The sequence below is a fragment of the Lepidochelys kempii genome, chromosome 1 (genome assembly GCF_965140265.1).
Source record: "Lepidochelys kempii isolate rLepKem1 chromosome 1, rLepKem1.hap2, whole genome shotgun sequence".
In the NCBI taxonomy this organism is placed as follows: domain Eukaryota; kingdom Metazoa; phylum Chordata; order Testudines; family Cheloniidae; genus Lepidochelys; species Lepidochelys kempii.
The window spans coordinates 32,475,908-32,500,348 of NC_133256.1; the positions used below are offsets into that span (position 1 = coordinate 32,475,908).

Here is a 24,441-nt window from a genome sequence, read left to right on the forward strand (position 1 = left end):
ATGTGATTGCAGAGCCATTGGCCATTATCTTTGAAAACTCATGGCGATCGGGGGAGGTCCCAGATGACTGGAAAAAGGCTAATGTAGTGCCCATCTTTAAAAAAAGGAAGAAGGAGGATCCTGGGAACTACAGGCCAGTCAGCCTCACCTCAGTCCCTGGAAAAATCATGGAGCAGGTCCTCAAGGAATCAATTCTGAAGCACTTAGAGGAGAGGAAAGTGATCAGGAACAGTCAGCATGGATTCACCAAGGGCAAGTTATGCCTGACTAATCTAATTGCCTTCTATGATGAGATAACTGGCTCTGTGGATGAGGGGAAAAGCAGTGGACGTGTTCTTCCTTGACTTTAGCAAAGCTTTTGACACGGTGTCCCACGGTATTCTTGTCAGCAAGTTAAAGAAGTATGGGCTGGATGAATGGACTATAAGGTGGATAGAAAGCTGGCTAGATTGTCGGGCTCAACGGGTAGTGATCAATGGCTCCATGTCTAGTTGGCAGCCGGTATCAAGTGGAGTGCCCCAGGGGTCGGTCCTGGGGCCGGTTTTGTTCAATATCTTCATAAATGATCTGGAGGATGGTGTGGATTGCACCCTCAGCAAGTTTGCAGATGACACTAAACTGGGAGGAGTGGTAGATACGCTGGAGGGTAGGGATAGGATACAGAGGGGCCTAGACGAATTGGAGGATTGGGCCAAAAGAAATCTGATGAGGTTCAACAAGGACAAGTGCAGAGTCCTGCACTTAGGACGGAAGAATCCCATTCACCGCTACAGACTAGGGACCGAATGGCTCGGCAGCAGTTCTGCAGAAAAGGACCTAGGGGTTACAGTGGACGAGAAGTTGGATATGAGTCAACAGTGTGCCCTTGTTGCCAAGAAGGCCCATGGCATTTTGGGATGTATAAGTAGGGGCATTGCCAGCAGATCGAGGGACGTGATCGTTCCACTCTATTCGACATTGGTGAGGCCTCATCTGGAGTACTGTGTCCAGTTTTGGGCCCCACACTACAAGAAGGATGTGTAAAAATTGGAAAGAGTCCAGCGGAGGGCAACAAAAATGATTAAGGGATTGGAACACATGACTTATGAGGAGAGGCTGAGGGAACTGGGGATGTTTAGTCTTCAGAAGAGAAGAATGAGGGGGGATTTGATTGCTACTTTCAACTACCTGAAAGGGGGTTCCAAAGAGGATGGTTCTAGACTATTCTCAGTGCTAGAAGATGACAGGACAAGGAGTAATGGTCTCAAGTTGCAGTGGGGGAGGTTTAGGTTGGATATTAGGAAAAGCTTTTTCACTAGGAGGGTGGTAAAACACTGGAATGCGTTACCTAGGGAGGTGGTGGAATCTCCTTCCTTAGAAGTTTTTAAGATCAGGCTTGACAAAGCCCTGGCTGGGATGATTTAGTCGGGGACCGGTCCTGCTTTGCGCAGGGGGTTGGACTAGATGACCTCCTGAGGTCCCTTCCAACCCTGATATTCTATGATTCTATGGCATGAGGATGCAAAACACTTTTTATTTCTTGTTACCTTCGCTGTCCAAGAGAGAGAAAAATAACTAACATACTTTTCTAAAAAATAACGTACATTGCCCTGTGAATTTATGCACCCTATTGGGCTCTGCATGGGTGCAATGATCAACCTACATAAGCCCATTGCAGGATTGGGTCCCTCAACTAAGAGATGCTACCTGCTATGTACATTATAGTAATGTTCTTTCCTGTGCATAAGATATATGAGGTTAAAGCAAAATGTACATATTGTTATTTGTGCAGCCCCCAACAATACACTAAGCCTGTCACAAGGAATGTGAAGACCAGGGGTGAAATCCTGCCCCTATTGATGTCTACGGAGGTATTGTCATTGGCTTCAGTGGAGCCAGAATTTTACCCAAGATTCTAAGTCATGTCCATTAATTAGAGCAGAGCTGTAGAGATCAGCACATAACTATCAAAGGCGCCTCATTGATTATGTGCAAAATGCCACAAAAGTTCAAATTAATGGTATGGGTTGGAATAAATCCATTTCAATCATTTTCCTTAGAATCATCTATTCAGATCTCTATGCCAATACATTTTGACCAGATACATTGGATAGCATGAATTGCAACCTCAGAAATAATAATACTTAGTATATTCTCACAATATACCAATGGAGTAGGTCGGTACTATGTTATCCTCATTTTACAGGTGGGAGAGCAGAGGCAGAAGGAAAAAGTGATTTGCTGAAAGCCAAAGAGGGAATTGCTGCCAAAGATGGATTGCTGGCCTCCCAGTTCTGGGTTTTAATCATGATTTTTTTTTTTGTTCTCTTTCAAAATTACTTAGAATTGTAGGCTTTCTTCAAGAGAGAATTGAACAAGCTTTGTTCAGAAAAATGGAACAATAATTTTCTTCAGTTATTAAAAAGTGACTTCGTTATATCTGTTCAGTTCCAAGAGCACAGGTATCCCCATTACAAGAATCACCATAATTAATATTTTCATTCATGGAGGCCAAAGACTGAATGGGCATAGAGATTGAATTTATTTTTCATCCCTCCACCATGGATAGAGGACTTCAGGAGCCTTTGCTATTAGTATTGCACAATGAAAGTTAAACTTCTAAAACCCTAGGACTAAGCTTATTTGACCTTGATTCTTGCCAGTTTTTCCTACATCATCATACTATTATTTCTACATTGATACTGTGTCATAGTTTAATGCTGTTTTCAATTAAAATATTTGGTAAATTCAACTAAATTAAGAAATGTATTGATTAGAGAATTTCTTTCAGTGGTATTGTTTAAAGTTCTTATGTGTTTCACAAAAGGAATAACACTTCCTTTACTAAATTAGCTGCAGAAACCACACTTTCAGCTGATATTTCTTGAGTATTGGAGCTGTTTGTGTTCTTTACACAGTACGAAACTTCCTGCAAGCAGAATTCCACTTTAAAAATTATGTATCCTTTTTTTTTTCTTCAAGTCCTCAGTAACTACAAACCATACTGGCTGTTCCACTTATTATACATTTGAATGTTGCTGAATTCAACCTATGGAATAATTCCCATTAGAAGTATTACAAATATGTGGGCGATGAAGAGAAATAAATGCCTCAGTATTATATGAGACAGAATTCAAACCAGCTGAAAATGTTATATTCTTTAAATATTTTACTAGATTAAAATTATATGTATTCAGTTTCCCACCCTCCTTTTTCTGAACACCAATAATTCAAGAGAGAGATGTAGATTCAGTCCAAAAAAAGAAAAGTTTGTTAAATATTTTATTTCAAAAAATGTTTACCTGTTTTTTTTTTTAAATCTGAAATTCAATCATCTCTATAGTTGGCCAAAAATTGGGGAAAAATGAAAGTTACATGCATGTATTGAAAGAATAACAGATACCCTCCCTACACACACCACATTTTAAATATAAGAAGCAAATGTTATTCCTCCTCTGGTAATCTTTAACTGAAAGATCAGTGTTGTATTAGGAGAGACTGACACAGAGTTTTGCTGAAATACTGCTGTTTTACTCTAATTTTAGAACCACCAGCTGATGGTGGACTAAAACTTCCACTTCCTGTTTTTGACCTTGTCAACACTAGAACAGTTTGCTGGTTTAGCTATACTGGTAAACCCCCTCCTCGCATAGGCTCAGTTTATACTGGCAAAAAAAAAAAAATGCTTTTACCGTCATAGTTTATTCCAGTTCCCCAAACAAAATAAGCTATATTGCAAAAAGCACTTTTATGCCACTGTAACTGCATCAACAGTAGAGCTTTTGCTGATATAGAAAGAATGGGAAAAAAAATCACATCCCTAACTGATATTGTTATAGTGGCAAAAGCTTCTAGTGTAGAACTGGCCTTAGTCAAATGTACAGTCCTGCAGGTGTAAAGCTACCCACACCACTATCATTCTTTTCCCTTGACAGATTTCAGGGGTTTGCCTGACATTCGTGGAATGAGGTCATATAACCATAGAGCCAAGCTGGTTTCATTTGCATGCAATTGAGATGCCCCAATGACTTTGTAGTAGGTTTGTCAGTCACACATAATGCTCAGTCAGAATCAGCGTGGCTGTCTGACTTCTGAGCAAGTTCACCAGTTGTCCCCAGATTTAACCAATAGCAGTGATACTGCAGTTCCTATTATGGGTTATTTGTCGCTGAGCAATCTAGTATCTGGGGTAGTCATACAAGTTGCTGGGACCAAAGGTGCCCAGACCATCTTGAAGTCAGTTTCTGCCCACTGCAATCTGTAAGGTCTACAACTGTGGACAGAGTCATTAACGTGCAGGTATATATTACTAGTCACGTGTCTGTCACATAGGTCGTGGAAGTTATGGATTCCGTGACTTTCTGCAACCTCTGCAGGGGCCAGTGTGGCTGAACCTAGCTAGCTCTGGTGGCTACTGGGACAGCCACACCAGCTGCTGCTCCAGCAGCCCCGGGCAGAGGTCCCCGCCCAGCTGGAGCGGTCGCGGTCTGCTTGCCCTAGCTGCAGTCTGTGGCGGGACAGCTGAAGCAGCTGCGGTCCACGGCCCCTGGTAGCTGATGCTGCTGGTCCCCTCTCTGCTCCCCAGCTGTGGCCACCCCACTTCCCACCAGTGTCTCCACCACCCCACACACATTTAATCACAGGCATTTTTAGTATAAATCATGGACAGGTCACAGGCTGGGAATTTTTGTTTATTGCCTGTGACCTGTCCATGACTTTTACTAAAAATACCTGTAACTAAATTGTAGCCTTACTTGTTACTCTGAAGCCCAAAAAATGCAATTATGATAGTGTTATCCAAGACAAAATTCTAATAAATTAATATAACAAATAAGGGAATATTAATCTATGGGGCATGCCATTCCGTGATTAGAACAGATTTAAACAAGGGAAAGCAGATGTGCATAGCGGCCTGGGTAAATAACCTACCCTGAAAGACCAACATTTCATTTTGGAAACAAGAACAGCTGTGGAGAATACATTGTTAGGGAAGACATCAACACACACCTAAATGTAGTGTTACTGTACATCCACTCTTTGATGCAAGTAAATAATTTATAATCTGAGCCATTTCTCACACTTGCAGATTAGGATATTTACCATTAAATGGGAAATGCGCCTTAAAGGAGGCAGTGATAGACTTATGGTTCTGTAGACAGTAAATCAATCATCTATATGTTTGGTAGAAAAGATGATTTCATGTCTATCCCATATTTGGAGGAGGTAGACACCTAAAAATATACTGATTGACAGTGTAATTTCCACAGAAGACAAGACAGAAAGAACCTATCAACACTTAGGACTGAGACATATACATAAACTAAGTAAGGAAGAATTTTATTATTTGGATGATAGGTTTTACTCCATCCATGAGGGTTGGTATGCAGCTTTTAGCCTAAATATGGTTTCCTACTAATGGCCTTTGATTTGGATTTTTTAATTCATATTGCTTTCTTTACAATACTTTTGGATTTTGGCCATTTTGGAGGGCAGGTCCTGCAGCCTTTACTCTCATACACCACAAACTGCTGACCTTTATTGAAATGTAGAGTGGGATAAGAGGTACTTAACCTGGAGCACTCATTCTAAAATTTAGGCTAGAATAGTAGCGATGGTGGTAGGGTACTGTCAAGACAGTGCCTGAAATCAGTAAGGGTTATAGAAAAAGCATGGTGCCTGAAGGTTACAGAAATGCAAGGGGTAAACAGTTTTGGATGTAATATTGCCTGATCACAATGTGTTTGACATACCTAGTTTTACATACCAGCTTCCACCAAATTGATTTGGGAATGAAGAGATACCTTAAAATTTCCTCCCCAGCATGGAGGCTGAAGAATGTGGGGTAGTGGTATGGATCCTGTTTAATAGCTGAGAAAGGTCTTGTAAAGAGCATTGGTATCAGAGAGTTCTTGCCTTTGGCTCTGCAGTCAGTCAAGCAGCAAATTGTTCTTGACGCACTCCATTGAGTAAACAGGTCATGTAGTAGCTTTGATTATGTATAGAGGCATAATTACAAAATATGTGCCTTCAAGACTTTTAGAAGATAATGTTAAATATTTAAACAAAAACAACCTAGATGAAACATGAGTGGCTGAAGAAATACTTCACCAATTTCAAGTTGGATAGGGTGCCAGGGGATGGGAGGCAGTAGTGTACTTGACAGCCACAATTGAGCTGTGCAGAATTTTTCCTGGAAGTCAATATATTAGTGTATGTCTAGCCTCAGTCATGTCCCATTACCTTAAGCAATATGCAAGCGTCCATTGTAAGACAGAATGAAGGTGCCAACCCAACATACATCAGGAATTAATTTGCTATTTATGCGAGGTCCTTGGCCCAAAGTTTGTTCTTGAATCTCTATGTACAAGTTGGTCAGAATCTTGAGGAGGCAGATAATGAAATGTTTCTAACTCAGCCAGATGGCTGGCTCCTTGTTTCAATTTCTCCTTGGAGAAGACACTAAAAGGGTACAGGGGAAAGTGCATTGAAAAACATGACACGATAGAGTGGTAATCATATGAAGTGTTCCTTTTCCATGGTGGAAGTTGGAGCTGTTTGTTGCAAAAAGTATCTCGTCCAGCATGTGATACATATGGGATTATTATTAGCGGCACTTGTAGAGACAATAATTGTTGTCTAGCAACTGTGTGCTCAGATTAAGTGCCTGCTATAGAAGATGACATGTCACTTTGCTGCTCTCATTTGAGAGCAAATCACTATTTGCCAGCAACTCAGGCAGAAACAGAGAAGTTATTCAGTAAAGCTGTGTTTTAGCATGATGTTGTACATTTGATTTTAAACACAATGGAATATACACAAATGAATAACTGATAAAAGAGGCACCATGACAGAAGCAGGAACAGATTTTCTGCCCTAGTACGTAAGTTATCTTTATTCTTCATTTTTAACAAGGCCAAACTTAGCCAGGTTTGTACAGTTTGTACAAAACTATTCACTAGCTTTGAAAACAAAATACATCAGAAACATCAGTTAAATTTATGGTCCCTGTTGAAAATTGCATGTTGTCATCACTACCAGTAATTCTGCTTAAATACTTTGGAAAGGTGAAACAAGGATATCCAAGAAATAACAAACAGTTCAAATATGGACTATGACATACCCCCTTCTGACAATGTGACCTATACCAAGTTTGTATCTGTATTACTCAAATCCTAATGTAAACAATTCCATCATATAAACATGTGAAATTACAAAGTCATATTAGGAAAGGATTAGATGCTCAAATGGTAACATTAAATACGATACAAAGAGCTAACATAGATCCCAATTTTGCAAACACATATGCATGTTTAATTTTATGCTTAAGTAAGTGAACTTTATGCACAATCATAAAGTTAGGTATGCGAATAAGTGTTTGCATTATATGAACACATAGCTAACCCTTTAATTACTATGCCTTTTAAATAATGGGTCAAATCTTTAAATAGATGAACTATTGCCATCCTCACCATGAACATTTCTTTTAAAAAATAAATAAATATGAATGGTTATGAAATAGGAAAATTGTACATTACCCACACAAGGCATATAAAAAGGAACTATCTGAAAACATAAGAACTGGTATTTATAATACCACAGAGGAGACACCATCATCATCAGGTTTTGGAAGACAATATATTTTATTCCACTTACGTTTCTTTGCTTTTATTGTCATAAATGTGACAATGCATTTTACTTGTGAACTATCTTTTTAACATTTTTTTTAATATAATGAAAAAGCTGTTGTAGCTATTTTAATCCATCCATTGAAATGCTCCTGAGCAAAGCAAAACTAAATTCTGAGGCTAAAGCATTCAGATAGACTCAGATTTGGCTTGTGGACATCGACACACAAGCGACAAAATACATTAGTAACCTTTTTGGCACTTATCTGCAATAAGACGTGGAGAGGTTTAAGTACTTTCCCGTCCAACAAAACAGCTAAAGTGACAAGTCCACATTTAAACTACAAGCCAGTAGTTCACATTTAAAGAACAAGCCCGACTGCAGTTATGAGCACAGAAACATAACTTTAAAAACCTGCTCCTGTTTTATTCAATTTGAAAAATTATACTGATTTTTTAATAGTCTAAATACATTCATTCCCAGGCTAAGTAGTTATACAGTAATTCATATGATTTTTAACCACGCACAACCAAATTATAAATCCCTGAAATATGGATTTATTATAGGAATATTGACAAAAACTTCAGAGATATAAGAGACACTCTGATATATCATTTGTAGCTCAACATTAAGTATTTAAACACCTGGGCATTGGCAGATGCATCACTCCAACTGTTTCACACTATTACCACTTCTTAGGACCATCTTGTTTAAATAGAATTCATAACAGTTCCCAATTACTTACAAGGATAATTTTTTTACACTACAAACATTTAATGTCTTTACTTGTATTCCACGACTTTTGGAAAAGAGTTAATCTTTCTGAGCCTCACAGGGTCTGAACACACTCCCGGCAATGATATCCTTACTTAACTTCAAAAATTCATTTCATGTTTTGCTTCTTCCAACAGTTCAAGGCACCCACATAGCAGTTTTTGTTCTTCCTTAGAACTTTTTCTGGTGCATCCTCATCCCACATATTTATGACCCTTGCTCTGTCAGTGCATTCTGGGACTGCTGAAATAACTCTCAAAGGACTTGGCACTGCTTCTCTGCAGGAGATATAGGGTAAATTTCCAAACAAAAGGCACTGTGTTGTGGATGAAGTTAGAAGTACTAGCAAATACAGAATGTGTGGCTTTCATACTTGGGAGACAATGTTGTAGACTGCACACATCAGCTGGACTTAAGCAAACGTCTTTTTTCTAAAAGGCCTGAAAAATGCTTAGGACAGATGTAGTATGTATGTGTGAACAAGAGCCATTGTATAAGCATAGCAAGCTCAAAGTGTTTCAATGTCTTTTGCAATGCTTCTTCACTTGGACAGAGCCATAAAAGAAGTATAAATCTACAGTATAAAGTGACCCCTAGAAGTCTGCTCATGGGACAGACTGGCTGTCATTGTCTCCTGCACCTTGAACAGCAGGTACATCTAGAAAGAGTAGAAACATTTTTCTGTTGTAGAACAAGAACATGGAGACACTACTATTTTCCCCCCTTTTGTCTACTGTAAATTAGTTACTGAAGCCAGGAAAAAAGTTACATCAGTTATGAGTTTTCCTTGTCTTTCCTGAGCCTGGATAGTATGTATGCAAAACAGCTATCACTTCCCTGAGGCAAAGATCTTCAAGTCACATCTAGTGTAGTCCCTGCCCCAAGGAGCACACTATATTTTTTATTTTTTGCATTTACAGCATTTGGCACAATGGGGCCTTGATCACTGATTGGAGTTGTGTGGTTCTACTACAGTCTAAGTAATTATAATAAGGCAGGGGTCACAAATGATTCATTCCCTCATTCATCCCAGACTCCCACATTTTCTCATTAAATTCCTCTCCCTTTTCTTCACGAGTATGCCAAGACTTCAATGTGGCATCCATCTTCACTGATAGGAAAGAATAGTGATACCATCTCCCCAGATTTAAATGCTGCAAGCTGGTATCAGATGCCAAAATGAGGCAATGGAAAGCAGTTATAGGGATCAGACCAGGAGTAACTGGGAGAAATGTAATGGCTTGCGATATTTAGGAGGTCAAATTAGATGATCTAATGGTCTCTTCTGGCCTTAAATTATCAAAAAAAACCTTCAGGGAGCAACAGTTAAGAGGATCACCTTTGTGAATGCATCTAGTCCAATGTATAAGAACCTAAATTAGCCTGGTAGTCAAGTCATCAGGTGTTCCCAGCTTTCCCTTTTAAAATTACACTTTCACTCAAAGCAATCCAGAGACTAAACTGTGGTAAGAATGTCCAGCTGCCTTGTTGTACCAAACAGTATTAATGTTAGTACCATTTGATATATAAGTGACTTATCTAGCCATACAGCATATGGAGCCATGCACATATGATTTTTTTAAAATGGCCATGCCTTTAAATGATACAGCCCTGACAGAGTAGTGGAGAAAAATGAATTTTTAAGGCCTTTGTCTCCACCTGGAGATGAATGTTGTGGCACAACCCATGTCTGATACTAGTATGCAAACTAATAAAATACCACCCGGAGCTTAAAATCAACTGTCATTCCTTCTAACTTGTATCTCACAAGAAAATCATATCATCAGCAAACTACAGTGCTAGTTAAGCACATTTAGAAAAACCAACACAACTCATAGCAAAGGGCATTTCTGAGAAAGAAAAATCTTAAAAGTTTTGAATTTCAAAAATAGACACCACACTCACACTCAAGGGACATCCTTCACTTTTAGGCCTTTGTCACAAATCTGGATCTTTATTGTTCTGAAATAAATGCTATAAACACAAGACTCAAAAACAAACTCCAACTTTCCGTCTCAGAAGAGGTGTGGTTCAATGCCCATATCACATGTAACAAGAAAACTTCCTTTAAAAAAAAAGGAAAAGAAAATCACTGTAAAGTCTTTCATAAGCATGAAAATGCAACCCTTGGTTTTGTCTCATTAGTTTGTATAGAGGTGGGCATCAAAAAATTCTGCATTTTCTTCAAAGTTCTTGCTATGACACTTGACGAACTTTTTGCCACTCAACAAATTCATCAAGGAGAACGGGCCCTGGAAATAGCAATGTTCAAAATTACAAGATGCAAAGCCTTTTAAAAACACTTTTTAGTTTCCTCTTGAACTATAAAGGCTAAATCCTTTAGTCTAGATAGTGTTCTGTGTCAATTATTATGATCAAATGTTTATGAAGAATTTAAGATGACTAAAATTATGCCACACCAAAAACAGATGAATGAGAGTTATATTTGGGGGCTGGAGAAGGTGAAGTTTGTTTATTTTTTAAAATAAAGCATTTGACAGTTTGAGTAGATTTTATTAAAGTAGTAAGATGATATTACATTAACATCTTAATAGAGCTATACTACAAACCAGGCTAAAGAATTCCCTTTTGCTAAAGATTTCAAAAAATTGCATGCAATTGTCTAGAATAAGGAGCAATATGAGATGCCTTATTCAATAAAAGTATAATATACTTGACTGTACTTTAGCTCTGCCTGGAAGAAAACCACAGATCATTCCCCAAGGATGGGAAACTATGTTGCTTCAGTTTAACTGGAGCCCAGCATTCATTGGCTCAAAAGAGAGGTTGTGTCCAAACCCGGGGTGTCATGTAGCAGCTAAACACAATGGATCAAATCCTCAGCTCCTGTAAATTGGCACAGCTCTGTGGGCTTCAAGGGAGCTACACCAATTAACAACTGCTGATGATCTGGCCTGTTGCTTGTAAACCATCAGGCCAGTTTTTCTTTAGATTTATTCTAAATTATATTTTGTAGTTTAAAGTGAAGTTTCTTTTCATGGAACTTAAATTTATTCCTCCATTCTGGAACTAGAAATATTGAAACTACACTTGAATAAACAATGTTATGAACACTTACATGCACCATCTTCATCGTAGTTGCTAAGATCTGCATGCACAGTTCTGCTGAATTCTAACACATTGTACCACTGATCCTTGTTCATAACTCTATACTTTGATTGCTAAGAAAAATAAAAAATATTTAATCAGGGAATCTGATAAAAATATTTCTTTAATTTTTAGTATTTCTAGAGTCATCTTGAGTTATTTCCCGATGTACATAATTCCATTACTGGATATTGACATCCATTATTTCATCGATTCACAAGATGCCCATCAAAATGGTATCTCAGGGCATATAACACCAGCTGAAAAAACAAACAGAAGATTAGGAAGGGATATATTCTGCAACCCTCTGCAGAAGCCAGAGAGTTTCTCTGAGGAAACTGGTTGTGAACAGTGTCCAGAAAATAAAATATCAGGAGAATCTAGTGGCTGTTATTGGGAAGCTTGGACAAAAGGGTGTGTTTTACATCTTGCCCTGAATCAAATTCAGCAAGGGATTCTCCTTCCCTCCAGACTATGAGCTAAAGTAGAGTCCCCAAAGATACTCACTTTGGGTCACTTAGTGGCTTAACTGGTAGAGAGGCACATTTAACTCCAAGTTTACCTTTTCGATATGAGAAAAAAAGTTTCAGCTTCTTATATTACAGCTCCCTTTGGCTTGGGAGGGTGCAGACAATAGGAAAAAGAAGTTCTCCTTTGAGATATATAGAAGTTATTACTGTTTCATAAATGTGTCAATAAAGGTGAAGTGGAGGAGCAATATAGCTGAATCCTCACATAGAGGTGCACAAGCCTCACAACCTCTTCTAACAGCAGGACACTGTAATATCACCCTACAGACAGCTGAGACAATTTATTTTTTAAAACAATAATAGAGTGCATACCTCCAAGTACTGATAAAATACTGAGAACAGTGGCCATGTTCTTCCAAGCAGAAGCGCTAACATAGATTTTGCAGTATCAATATCAAGACTTCGCTGGTCTTTATCCTAAAATTACAAAGAAAGGAGCACTTAGGAAAAATTGATTAAGGAACTTGTATTCAAATGTTCTCATGATCGGACAGACTTACCCTTGCAAAATCAAAGGCATATCTGTAGATATTCTTAAAGGATGAAATGTCATTCAGTTGTGACCGCAAAAAATCAAACTTACTCTGTAACTTTTCTGTGCAGTCACACCTTAAACAAAACCAAACAAATAATGTTAAACAAAAAAAATAATAAAAAAACCCCTATATGCAAGGGTCAAGTTTGCTACTATTATAAACATGCTTGCAGTGGGTAATATAGACCTGTTTTTCAGATGCGTTCACAAGTCACTGATGTTAGGGATGCTCAAGCCATGTAAACAGACTTTCGTTTACCAAGTACACAGTTTGAATTCTCTTCTTGTACTTTTCAAAGTACAACCTTTTAAATTACTAAGGACCAGATTCTGCCAGTTTATTTCTGTTTAGAAGTACCTTGCTCTGCAAGTATTTCAAGCCTGACGGAGTAAGGTACCATTCAGTGTCAGTAAGTGCAGCAAAATCTAGCTGTAAGTAAAGACCCTATGCTGCACACCTTGCATATACAAAATTTTCATTAGTTATACATATGTAAGAGTTGCTCAAGCACTATGCAAAATATCCTAGAGCCTCTTTTATATGACTTAACTGAAAGTTGAGAGCAAATATCACAGCATGAACTGCTCAGTGCCCATTAAACTGGGACTGGCAGAAAAAGTGGTTCACAAATTACAGAACAGAATTTACAAGTATAAAAATTATTGCTCATGAAATTGGCTCTGTTAAAAATAGCTTTGGGAATATTTTTCTTAGTATGGCTCTTAAAAAAAAGTGTATGGGCTAGATTCACCAACTGTAGGGATTCACTTCAAAGAAGAGCAGTTGGTTATATTAACTCTTCACTCCACTGGGGTTCTATTGCAGGAGTTATATATGAAAGACAGGCCATTAGGAGTCTTGCAGTGCATGTTGCTGAGATGATGAGCCTCCTTCCCAACCAGCATCTCCTACTTTGGGTTGTGTTGGCTCACTCTATGCCTCCCAGGGGAAAAATACTGCTGACATTTTGCTCTGTCACAACTTCTACCTGGCAGACTTTTTGCTGCTGGTGGAGGGCACTAGTAACTACACAAAATGGCACAGACCCTGGGCCAAATCTGTAGAGTGCAGAGAAAATCAGTGCTCAGTAAATAATCAGCTAATTAGATTGTACATACACATGACAAAAATTATTAGTTTTACAGTTAACACATGTGTTAACCTCAACCCTGCCTTATTTGTTTTCTAAAATATGGTGAGTCCCTTCATAAATAATAAGATCTAAATTAGTTCAGTTTTTATTTATCCTCCCAAGACAGCCTGAACCATGTATTTGTCAATTTTCACTCTGGACTCTTGTCCCTAAATTTGAATACACTATAGATAAATTAAAAAAACTAAGATGCATATATAACAAGCATGTCTCTTTCACTGTTGGAACCTTTGTCCTGACATTAACCGATATAAAAAAAATGTGTCTGCAATACATATAGGTATGCATGATCTAAGTCAATATGATGCCAGGAATGAGTGGTACTCTGACTTCTATTTTGGGGGGTCTATGTAAGGCAGACTCCACATAGAAAATACCATAATAGATTAATCATTGTCCATCGGGCCCAGTATCCTGCCTTTAGTGATACCTGATGTGTCAGAGGAAAGTAGACATCTTACATGGAGATGAGAACCTGAATTTTTGGACAAAAGCAGTCTGTCACCAAGTTCTCATTGGTTACTTATCTACCAGATTTTTTTAAAAAAAGACAAAAACCCAAAGCTTTATGCTAGTATGTCCAGTACTCCCATAAAATAAAATAACACCACCCATATCATAAAGGCTTAAATGGTACTGACATATACATGCTTTATTTGAACCATTTTTTTCTATCTGCAAGGGAGAGAGAAGGCCTCTCTGCAGCTCCCACCTCCAATTGTACCGTGGTTGATTCAACTGAATAGAAGTGCACTGAGGACTGAATCCATGCTGCCTATTTCTCCAGTCATGTAAAGAGGCAGTCCCTTCAACTTCTTCCAAATTATTAGTGGACAGCTTATAGAGTGCCTCAGACCACGGACACAGTATAGCTGCAGTGGGAGTAGCAGAGAAGCACATCTTTGTTGCACTAGAGGTTCCACAATATCAGATAATCAACTAAATGAAATAACTGGCGGAAGGTTTCATTTACATTAAACTTACTACTTTCTGTTGGGCCATAGAAGAATGGAAGGAGAGGTGATGATGGGGAGGAAGTAAGCAGGAAGGAAAGTTAAATGATGCTCATAAGAACATAAGAATGGCCATAATGGGTCAGACCTATTGTCCATCTAGCCCAGTACCCTGTCTTCAGACAGTGGCTAGTGCCAGATGCTTTAGAGGGAATGAACAGAACAGAGCAATTTCAATTGATCCATCTTCTGTCATCCAATCCTAGCATCTGGCAGTTGGAGGTTATGGGGCACACAGAGCATGGGGCTGTCTCGCTGAACCATCTTGACTAACAGCTATTGATGTACCTATGCTCCATGAACTAACTTAGTTTTTTTTTAAACCAGTTATACTTTTAGGCTTCACAACATCCCTTGGCAATAAATTCCGCAAGCTGACTGTGCGTTGTATGAATAAGTACTTCCTTATATTTGTTTTAAACCTGCTGCCCATTAATTTCATTTGGTGACCCCTGATTCTTGTGTTATGTGAAGGGGTAAATAACTTTTTAATTCATTTTCTCCACACCATTCATGATGTTTCAGAGGTCTATCATATCACCTCTTAGTCATCTCTTCTCTAGGCTGAAGAGTTCATGTCTTTTTTCATCTTTACTCATATGGAAGCTGTTCCATACCCCAATCATTTTTGTTGCCCTTCTCTGTACCTTTTCCACATATATATATTTTTTTTGAGATAGAATGACCAGAACTGCACACACTATTCAAGGTGTGAGTGTATCATGGATTAATATCGTGGCAAGATGGTATTTTCTGTCTTATTGTCTATCCCTTTCCTAATGGCTCCCAACATGCTTTTAGTCTTTTTTGACTGCTGCTGCACACTGAGCAGATGTTTTTAAAGAACTATCCACAATGACTCGAAGATCTCTTTCTTGAGTGGAACAGCCAGTTTAGACCCCATCATGTTGTAAGTACAGTTGGGATTATGTTTTCCAATGTGCATTACTTTGCACTTAACATTGAATTTCCTCTGTCATTTTGGTGCCCAGTCACCCAGTTTTGAGAGATTTCTTTGTAACTCTTTGGAGTCAACTTTGGATTTAACTATCTTGAGTAATTTTGTATCATCTGCAAACTTTGCCATTTCACTGTTTACCAGTTTTTCCAGATCATTTACGAATCTGTTGAACAGTTCAGGTCCCAGTACTGATCCTTGCAAGATGCCACTATTTACCATTTTCCATTGTGAAAACTGACCATTTATTCCTACCCTTTGTATCCTATCTTTTAACCAATTACTGATCCATGAGAGGGCCTTCCCTCTTATCCCATGACTGCTTAGTTTGCTTAAGAGCCTTCAGGGTAGGAGCCTGTCAAAGACTTTCTGAAAGTCTAAGTATACTACATCAACTGGATCACCATTTTCCACATGCTTGTTGACACTCTCAAAGAATTCTAATAGATTGTTAAGGCATGATTTCCCTTTATAAAAGCCGTGTTAACTCTTCCCCACTGTATTTTGTTCCTCTGGGTCTGATTGTTCAGTTCTTTACTATAGTTTTAACCAATTTGCTTGGTACTGAAATTAGTCTTACTGGCCTGTAATTGCCAGGATAGCCTCTGGAGCCTTTTTTAAAAATCAGCTTTACATTAGCTATCATCTGGTACAGAGACTGATTTAAGCGATAAGTTACATATCACAGTTAGTAGTTCTGACTATCACCTGGTTTGGTGACTTCTTATTGTTTTATTTATAAAGGAAAAAAGGAGAACCAACGATTCAAAGGAAAGGAGTTGTCAATAAGTTTCCGTTAAAACAACAATCGAAGTATTAAAAAAAGGGAAGGACTAAAATAGCTATGGTTAAAAACAAAGAAAAGAGACAACGTTAAAAAGGGGGACAGTTACATACAGAATTAAATTTAATTAAAATCCCAGATTTAAATTTCTCTTCTTCCATGTCAACTTCTAGGTAGAATATAAGATCTCTGAGGCAAGAAACTGTCGTCTTGCACATCTACAAAGCCCACTTTTGGACAAAATATAAGTAATTGCATACAAAAAACCTAGTATGTTAAAATTATTATTTAGGTTGCACAGTAAATCACACCAAAGTTAGGAAATGTTAGATGTATAGTTGCACAAGTAACCTTAATTTTGCCCTCTTGTGCGTCCATCCTGTGCACTGACTGAGGCAGAGGTCCTGTGAAAAAAATAGTATGTAATCATGTAATTAAAGACTGTATAGAATACATATACACAAGGGGGTTGAATTAAGGTTGAAGAGGCAACTGTAAATCTGGCATTTCCTAACTTTCGAGTGCTTGACTTTGCAACCTAAATAACATTATTTTGACAGGTTTTTTGTACGTAATTTCTTAAAAAGTTTTTTAAAAAAATGTTTAAACAAAAAAGAGGGAGTTAGGAGGGTTCCTGCCCCATGGGGGGGCCATTGAGGGTGGAGGGGGAAAATGAGCTGCTGGGTCCAGGAGGGTTTACAGAGTGGACCCCAGTCTGACTCTCTCTTCCCCAGCACTCACTGGGAAGTGGAGAATCCTGCCCCATGTGACGCCCTTGCAGGGGGCATAGGCTACTGGGGCCATGTGCCAGATCGGGGGGTGAGCCAAGCTTTCTTTTCCCCAAACTACAGCTGCTCTGGCACTTTCCTAGCATCTCCATTACAGTGTGTGCTGTTGTTGCGGTAACAGCCCAGCCTTAGAATGTTCACGTTTAGTTATTATCTTGGTACGTTGTCAAAAGTTTCCTGAGCAACAGAGAGAGAGAAAGAAAATCGTGATTTCACTAGTATCTCGGCAAAAAGCTAGATGGAATTTCATGAGAGAAAGGAAAGACTTCTCTAGCCTCAGGGCTTTCCCACTGACAATATCAAAGACTGAACAATGGAGATATGAGAACTTCTCAAAGAATGGTCCCAAGAATCTTTTACAGTGGAAAGCATTAGGCAATTTAAACATAGGTGTCATTTCCAGCCCCCCGCCTATAATAATAAAGATGACTGACAGCAACAGAGACTGGATATTGAAATCCTCTATCCACTGAGTTGGTGTAGGATGAAATACTGCAAATTTCCCCATAGTGCCCACCAATATACTTCAACACTGGTATATCTCCATATCCACTCAGTTGTGTGTCTGCTGACTAGGATGACATTTCAAGATATGATTTTTGCTCAGTGAACATTAGTCTATTAGGGTCTGAAACAAGACCCCAATTCGTTCAAGAGAAATCATCAAATTGATGATTTGATGACATATGTCTGGTACTCCCAGTGACTGACTGGGGCCAGGTTTGAATTGGAGACCTACGAGCAAAAGGTGCTATATTTTATCGTCAGTCCTGCATACTATCCAGAAATTGAGAGAAGGGTAATTAATATCTGCTTCCTCAAACACAAATTTGAACATGCTATTGTGTATAAAAAGCTCTTACTGTAACGAGGTCATCCCCTTTAACCATTCTTCCTTGGTAAAAAATCCCATGCTTTCAGCCTCTAATTTCCAGGCTAAAACTAACATAATAATCTGAGGGGAAAAAGAAAGGAAAATGTCAGTGTACAAAGAAGACAATAATTACAACTATAATTTACAAATGGATATCTAGATGTTTATGAAGAACATTTAAAACATTCAAATAATTAAGTGATTGTGTTACAGACTTAAAGGATTCCAAAATATGAAATGTAGCTAAATTAGTTGAATTCTGTGTGACAATCTTTCCCAAATCCTACATTTCAGAAAATAAAGTATATCTGTTCTTTTAAAAATAAACTTAGTTGACACACTTAAAAAAACAAAAAACAAACCTCCCCAGTTGTAACCTTGAGAATACAGGAAAAACCCCCATAATTAAGAAGCCACAACACTTTCCCCTTTCACTTATTGAAGTTTAAATTTAGTCTTATGAAAAAAAAGTTTATCAATTTATTTACTTAAATTTCCATTAATGTTCAGCAGTAAAACCTACGTTCTCAGGTTCAACACCAATGTCTTCACAGAACTTTTCCATTCCCTCTGGCCCTACAACTTCATCAGGACCTTCAAAACCAAAAAGAAATCAGTCGAAGTTATATATAACATTCAAATTACAATCATTGCTAATTTTGGTTACATACATAAAAACAAGAGATATTAAATAAAAGATGACATTTAAGAACAGACACAGAATTACAGCATTTGTGGTAGAAAATGACCCTATCTGTAACGCAGGGGAAGATGAAAAGTAAAGAGTACCAGTTATCACCTACAAAAGTATCCTCAAAGGCTATTTGAAAACTCAGCCATCTTCAACATGCTTTGACCTAGTCAACAAAGCCCAACAGCTATTTTGTCAAGGAAAGCATTCACTGAGGCCAAGTAGCTATTGTTTTTATTATTTTTTTTAAGTACTGCTGACATTATGGTTTAAGCCTAAATTTTCAGGGGAGGAATCAAGTTATATGAAATTATTTACTAGTTAATAATTGCCCATAGCCTCAGTTTAGCTTATAATTTAGCATTTTGGATGTAATTTTATAATAAATAATAATAGTGTGATAACATTAAATGTATTACATAGCATCTAAGGATGAGCTTGCAGGGATTGTTATGCTTGGTTTTATGCTATATGCTGCCCCTTTGTCTAATAAGGCCTCTGACAACCAGCAAACTTGGCATCATATTAAAAAAACACATACAGACATATTCTGAGGTTTATCCATTACATTGTTCCTATAAACCTCTCCCTGGTACTTAAGATATTTCTGCTGAATTTGTTCCAACCATTACTCCAACTGGGCTATTAACAAAGCTGGATGGTCACATGTTGTTGTAAGATCTATTTACTTTACATACCATTTTGCTAGGTCCTGGATAATTACTTAGGTATTGGCTAAAACAGCATGTTACCAAACTACAAAAGGGTGCATGTTATTTTTTTGGGACAACTATGGTAATTTTGCAAATTACTACTTTCGGGGGGTACACAGATAGCGTTGGAGGGGATGAGAGAGACCTATAATTTTCCATGCATTATAGCCATCGTAAATTAGCAGTATCCTGGCTATGATTCTGAATCAGAACTCATTTTTAAAAGTTGGTAATTCTGTTGGTTAATGGAATGAGAGCCATAGTCAATTCTGAATATTGAAAGTTACTTCCTTTTCAGGTAATGTGTGCTATTGGCAGATGGGAAAGTGAATCTGGTTTGCAGAGCACAACCACAGGTTTATAGAACTAGTACAAGGTAGCACACTGCTGTCCAAATACCTGATCTTCCTGAGCAGAAGCAATCACATGGAATATCTTTAATAGTTGAGCATTCAATCCTGAAACTGTTACAAATATGAGGAACTTTCCTTTACAATTAAACAGCCCCATTGTGTTTGCAGGATCAGACACTTAGAACTTTGTAAAGGACACTATGTATGAAACCCATTCAATGGGTTGCACCTTCATTGTGGTTACAGTTTTTTCCTCTCTACATGATGTATTTTTAAAAAAAATTAAATGTTTAGATTCGAAGAGAAATCATTTAATTGTATCCTTAAAACATTTAGTCCACTGGTTAATATGCAACGATAAACGCATTTTTTTTAAATGACGATAGACGATAAATTCACATAGTTCAAGACTCTCTAAAATAAAACTGCAAATTGTACATCAATTTAGTTTTCATAAAAGCACTATTAATTTAGTGATCAAAAGTCCTTGAGCCTGAAATCCTTTACTTTTCCACTGGAAAGATGTGGTAGAGCCCAGGCTAATATGCCTCAAATTTAGTTTGGAGAGGCCACCATTAGGGGTGAGAAGGTAGTTCACTTCTAAGCTTCGCAGCTGAGACTATCAAAAAAAGTGTCAATTGGTGTCAGTTGTGATATGGATACTCGATCCACTTTACTAGTGGACAAAACCAACTAATTTCACATTTGCTAGTGAACAGTAATGACTTAATAATAAACTATTTAGGATGAATTTTAATCAGTAATCTAGAGAAGAAGAGCTCTGTAAACATTAGCAATTTCCTAAGGCCCAATTTCTAACTGTTTAGTAGTAAACAAACAGCAAAAAGTGTTTAACAAATTACACAAAACACACTGAGTGATCAGCTGCACAGTAGGCTTAATGTATAAAAAAGGGAACTTTCTTTAACATTTAAAACAAACTTTTTCTGTTTGAGATATTGATGTTTGTGGGGTTTGTCAGTTTGTTGTCATAAATTAAAGCAAAAATGTAGGGTACAGTATTATGAACTAATGCACAGTGCTATTGAATGACCCTCCCCCATTATGTTTTAAATAACAAAATTTAGTTATGCAAAAGATAATCAGACGTTATTTCACTGTCTGGAGAATCTTTTCGCACCCTGATTTACTGTGTTTTGTTTTCCCCAAATCAATAGGAAGGACACTTGCATGGCTTCTGGATAAGCACTGTGTACAATGCAACACAGTTGTATTATTTTAAATAAGGCTACGGTCAGTAATAAGCCTTAGGAGTACTGATCAAATAGAAGAGGGGGAGAAGGAGATAGGAAAGAGGTGAATTCTAAAGAAGTTAGAGGGATACTTTTTAGCTGGAAACACAATTGTACAAGAAACACCAATTCATGTGTCTTATAGCCTATTTATTCAGAAAAACATTAATGTGAAAAAACAAGTGTTAATTTTCTTTAATTTATTATTAGCTTGTTAATTTCAAACAAAGCCATATGATTTTAAACATGTCTGTAGTTACTTCCATACCTGCATATTCATAAAACCAAGCCAGGCACTTCTTGCTTGAAAAATGCTCCTCTCCACTTATCACTTTACCAGAAGCTTGCGATCTGCAATAGCTTATAAAAATACACATACAAAGATGCCTAAAATGTTACATTCACTGTTCCTCATTTTTTAGAAATGACTATTTTCTATTAAGTTCCAAATACTTCATTACTAGTCAGAACTAAACCAAAAAAATGTCTTCATGAACAATGAGCATATATAGAATTCGTTTTAGTGGCAGCAGTTTGATACAGTACTTCACTTAAGTTCTATGCATTAATAAGAGTTGTAGACAGTTCTCTCACACTGCCAAATTTATTACAAATATTCCTTGTTTGATATTTAAAAATACTACTAGTTTGCAAGAGCACAAAAGGACGTGGCCTGTTAAAAGATCAATGCAACAGCAATAGTTCTTATGTTGTCAGCCAAATATTTAAACCTGGGTGCCTAGTTAGGCTTCTAAATCCATAATTAAGCATCCTAATATAAGTGGCCTGATTTTTCAGAAGCGTTGAGCACCCACAAATCCCACATAAGGGGAACCACCGAGTTCAGCACCTTTGAGAGTCACGCTATTTTTATTTATATATATAAATTTGAAAATGTGTTCTCTTTTTCTAATGTAAACATCTGTTTATATCATCACATATCCTATAAATGGGCATGCACAGTATGTCTGGAGGCTAGAGAAAATGGTAACAAACAATCCATAGTAAATCCATTAATTTTACACACACAATATGTAGACAGTAAAGATCGGCTTCTGCCCTTACATATGTGCACTAAACCCCTATGACTTCATTGTAACATGCAAATGTGTATGAGATAAAATCCGTACAGTCCATCATTCTACTTAGATTACACTTTATAACCTACATTTCTTTCAGTTAAAAGTGGTCAAATCATCTTTAACAAACTATACCACCTTTAGAAAAAGTTTCCTTTCAAACTTAGATGACATCCTTTCAGATTATTAAAATTATTAGTTTATGTAAATATGAGATAAAAACTGACGGTAAAAGAGGATTTGGAATTATGCAGTTCCTTCATGGCAACTTTAAAATGAGACGCGTCAAACAAAAAAAGAAGGTTCCAATGCTGTGAGGTGCTGAGCACATTTATCACCTAATAAAGCACTGTAAAATTCACGGGGAGTTCAGGACATTCAGCACTTCGTAAAATCAGGCCTTAAATGACAAGCTGCACTTAACACTGTGCTGCAGAAAAGCATCTATCAATTTGAGATTAAAAATGTAAATAATTAGGAAGAAACAAAGCCATACCGTTAGTTTTGGTTAATTTTTTCCAGTTTAATATATTTAATTTTTTTAACACACTGGCCATGATACAGAATACTAGAGCATTCCACTGCTAATCTTTTGCTATGGTGAAAACTGACTACTCCATTCATATTCTTTGTTTTCTGTCTTTTAGCAAATTGCTAATCCATGACAACCCCTTGCTTTTCACCCCATAACTACTAATTTGCCTTAATAGTCTCTTGTGAGAAACTTTTCAAAGGCTTCTTGAAAGTCCTGATAACTTCAGTCAGTTGGTTCTCTTCCACTCACTGTTTTACTGACACGCTCAAATAATACTAACAGATTAGAGAGGCACAATTTCCCTTTACAGAAACTATACTCGTTAGTACCTATCATATTATGTTAAAATGAGTGTTTTATAATGTTTAATTATTGCTATGATCTGTTTATCCGGTAGTGAAGCACAACTGGTTTTTGAAAAGGGACAACTTTATATACCCAGCAGACCTCTGGTATATTCATTCATTTTAATGAGATGCTTCTCACTTGTTTTGGGTATTCTAGGCTTCCTTGTTTTGTTGTTTCAGAGTAACAGCCGTATTAGCCTGTTATTTGCAAAAAGAAAAGGAGTACTTATGGCACCTTAGAGACTAACCAATTTATTTGAGCATAAGCTTTCCTGAGCTACAGCTCACTTCATCAGAAGCTTATGCTCAAATAAATTGGTTAGTCTCTAAGGTGCCACAAGTACTCCTTTTCTTTTTGTTTTGTTGTGAATCCTGTTGCCCTACTCCCATTCTGCTACACTTACACCTAACCTGGAGATTAGGGTAATATGAAACCCAGCATCCCAGATCTACAGAACAGCAGGAGTGATGCAGTGGGTTTGAAGGAGGAGGCAGATATTGGGAGCAACCCAATCTCTATAATAAATGGCACAGTTATGCAAAATGGAAGAGGAAAGAGAGGCAGGGTTGTAAGCTTGTTGAACAAGCCAAACATGGAGGCCATGCCCCAACACGCAAGCGGTCTGTGACCCCATTATGCTATGTCAAGCGGTCACGGTACTACGCGCTGCACTGAACGGCTGGGCCGCCCTGCTGCGATACAACACCCCATCGCAGAGCAACGGGCCGGCGTGTGTCAACATGCCAGCAGGCCAGGACACCCCATGGCATGTCGCGGCCAACTGATGTCGCGGCGTGAGGACACGCGTCGCCAAGCCACAACGCGGCTCCGCTCCGCTCCGCTCCGAGCGGTGACAGCGGGCCTCGGGGTCAGCCGCCCTCGGGCGCCAACACGTGCCCAGCGGCGCCCTGCAGCGCGGACACCCCGCTGCCCAGCAACGCCGCCCCCACTCCGCATCCTAGCGACGCCGCAGCAGGGACCACTGGGGGGGGGGCGGGGATACGGTACCTGCCCAGTTTACATTTCTTGAGGCCGGTCTCGTCCGCTACCGCCGCCGCGGATTTTCTCTTCTTCTTCACCGGCATCTTCCTGCCTCTGGGAGCGGGAGGGGCCGCCCCGCTGCAGGCAGCCGGGGCCCTCAGGCGCCTCCCCCCAGGGCACAGCCCCAGGCGCCTCCTGGCGACGAGGAGAGGAGCCCCGTGTTCCCCTCCTCTCACACGCCGCCCGCTGGCGGCCGCTTCTGCCCCGGCAGGGAAAGTGCGTGCCCCGCTACGGGCGGGTGAGGAGGGACCCGGCAGCGCGACCCGGACACAGACGGCAGGATGGGAGCAGGAAGTGACAGAATC

The 24,441-nt window shown here is 38.5% G+C and overlaps 1 protein-coding gene across 5 annotated transcripts; it reads right to left on the reverse strand.

Annotated features, from left to right (window-relative positions):
- Positions 1–6,839: 6,839 nt before the first annotated feature.
- DCUN1D5 (defective in cullin neddylation 1 domain containing 5) lies at positions 6,840–24,362 on the reverse strand. Of its 5 annotated transcripts, none has more exons than XM_073338386.1 (8): positions 24,117–24,362; positions 21,402–21,493; positions 18,647–18,717; positions 18,113–18,204; positions 12,518–12,626; positions 12,330–12,434; positions 11,459–11,561; positions 6,840–10,631 (listed from the first exon to the last, which is right to left on the reverse strand). In XM_073338386.1, the coding sequence occupies exons 3-8, from the start codon at positions 18,686–18,688 to the stop codon at positions 10,576–10,578; spliced, it is 507 nt and encodes a 168-aa protein (XP_073194487.1). In that variant the 5' UTR covers positions 18,689–18,717; positions 21,402–21,493; positions 24,117–24,362; the 3' UTR covers positions 6,840–10,575. The 5 variants fall into 5 exon arrangements, with proteins under 5 accessions (XP_073194487.1, XP_073194459.1, XP_073194452.1 ...); XM_073338358.1 differs by having other exon boundaries at positions 6,840–10,444; positions 24,104–24,263; XM_073338351.1 differs by having other exon boundaries at positions 24,104–24,263.
- Between the last annotated feature and the right edge of the window lie 79 nt (positions 24,363–24,441).

Coding starts and splice junctions, on each gene's coding strand:
- DCUN1D5 (XM_073338351.1), bottom strand. CDS start 24,180: ATGCCGGTGAAGAAGAAGAGAAAATCCGCGGCGGCGGTAGCGGACGAG. Junction 21,494..24,103: donor AAGAAATGTAAACTGGGCAG/GTACCGTATCCC, acceptor TATTTTTATAAG/CTATTGCAGATCGCAAGCTT. Junction 18,205..18,646: donor TTGGTGTTGAACCTGAGAAC/GTAGGTTTTACT, acceptor TTTTCCCCTCAG/ATTATTATGTTAGTTTTAGC.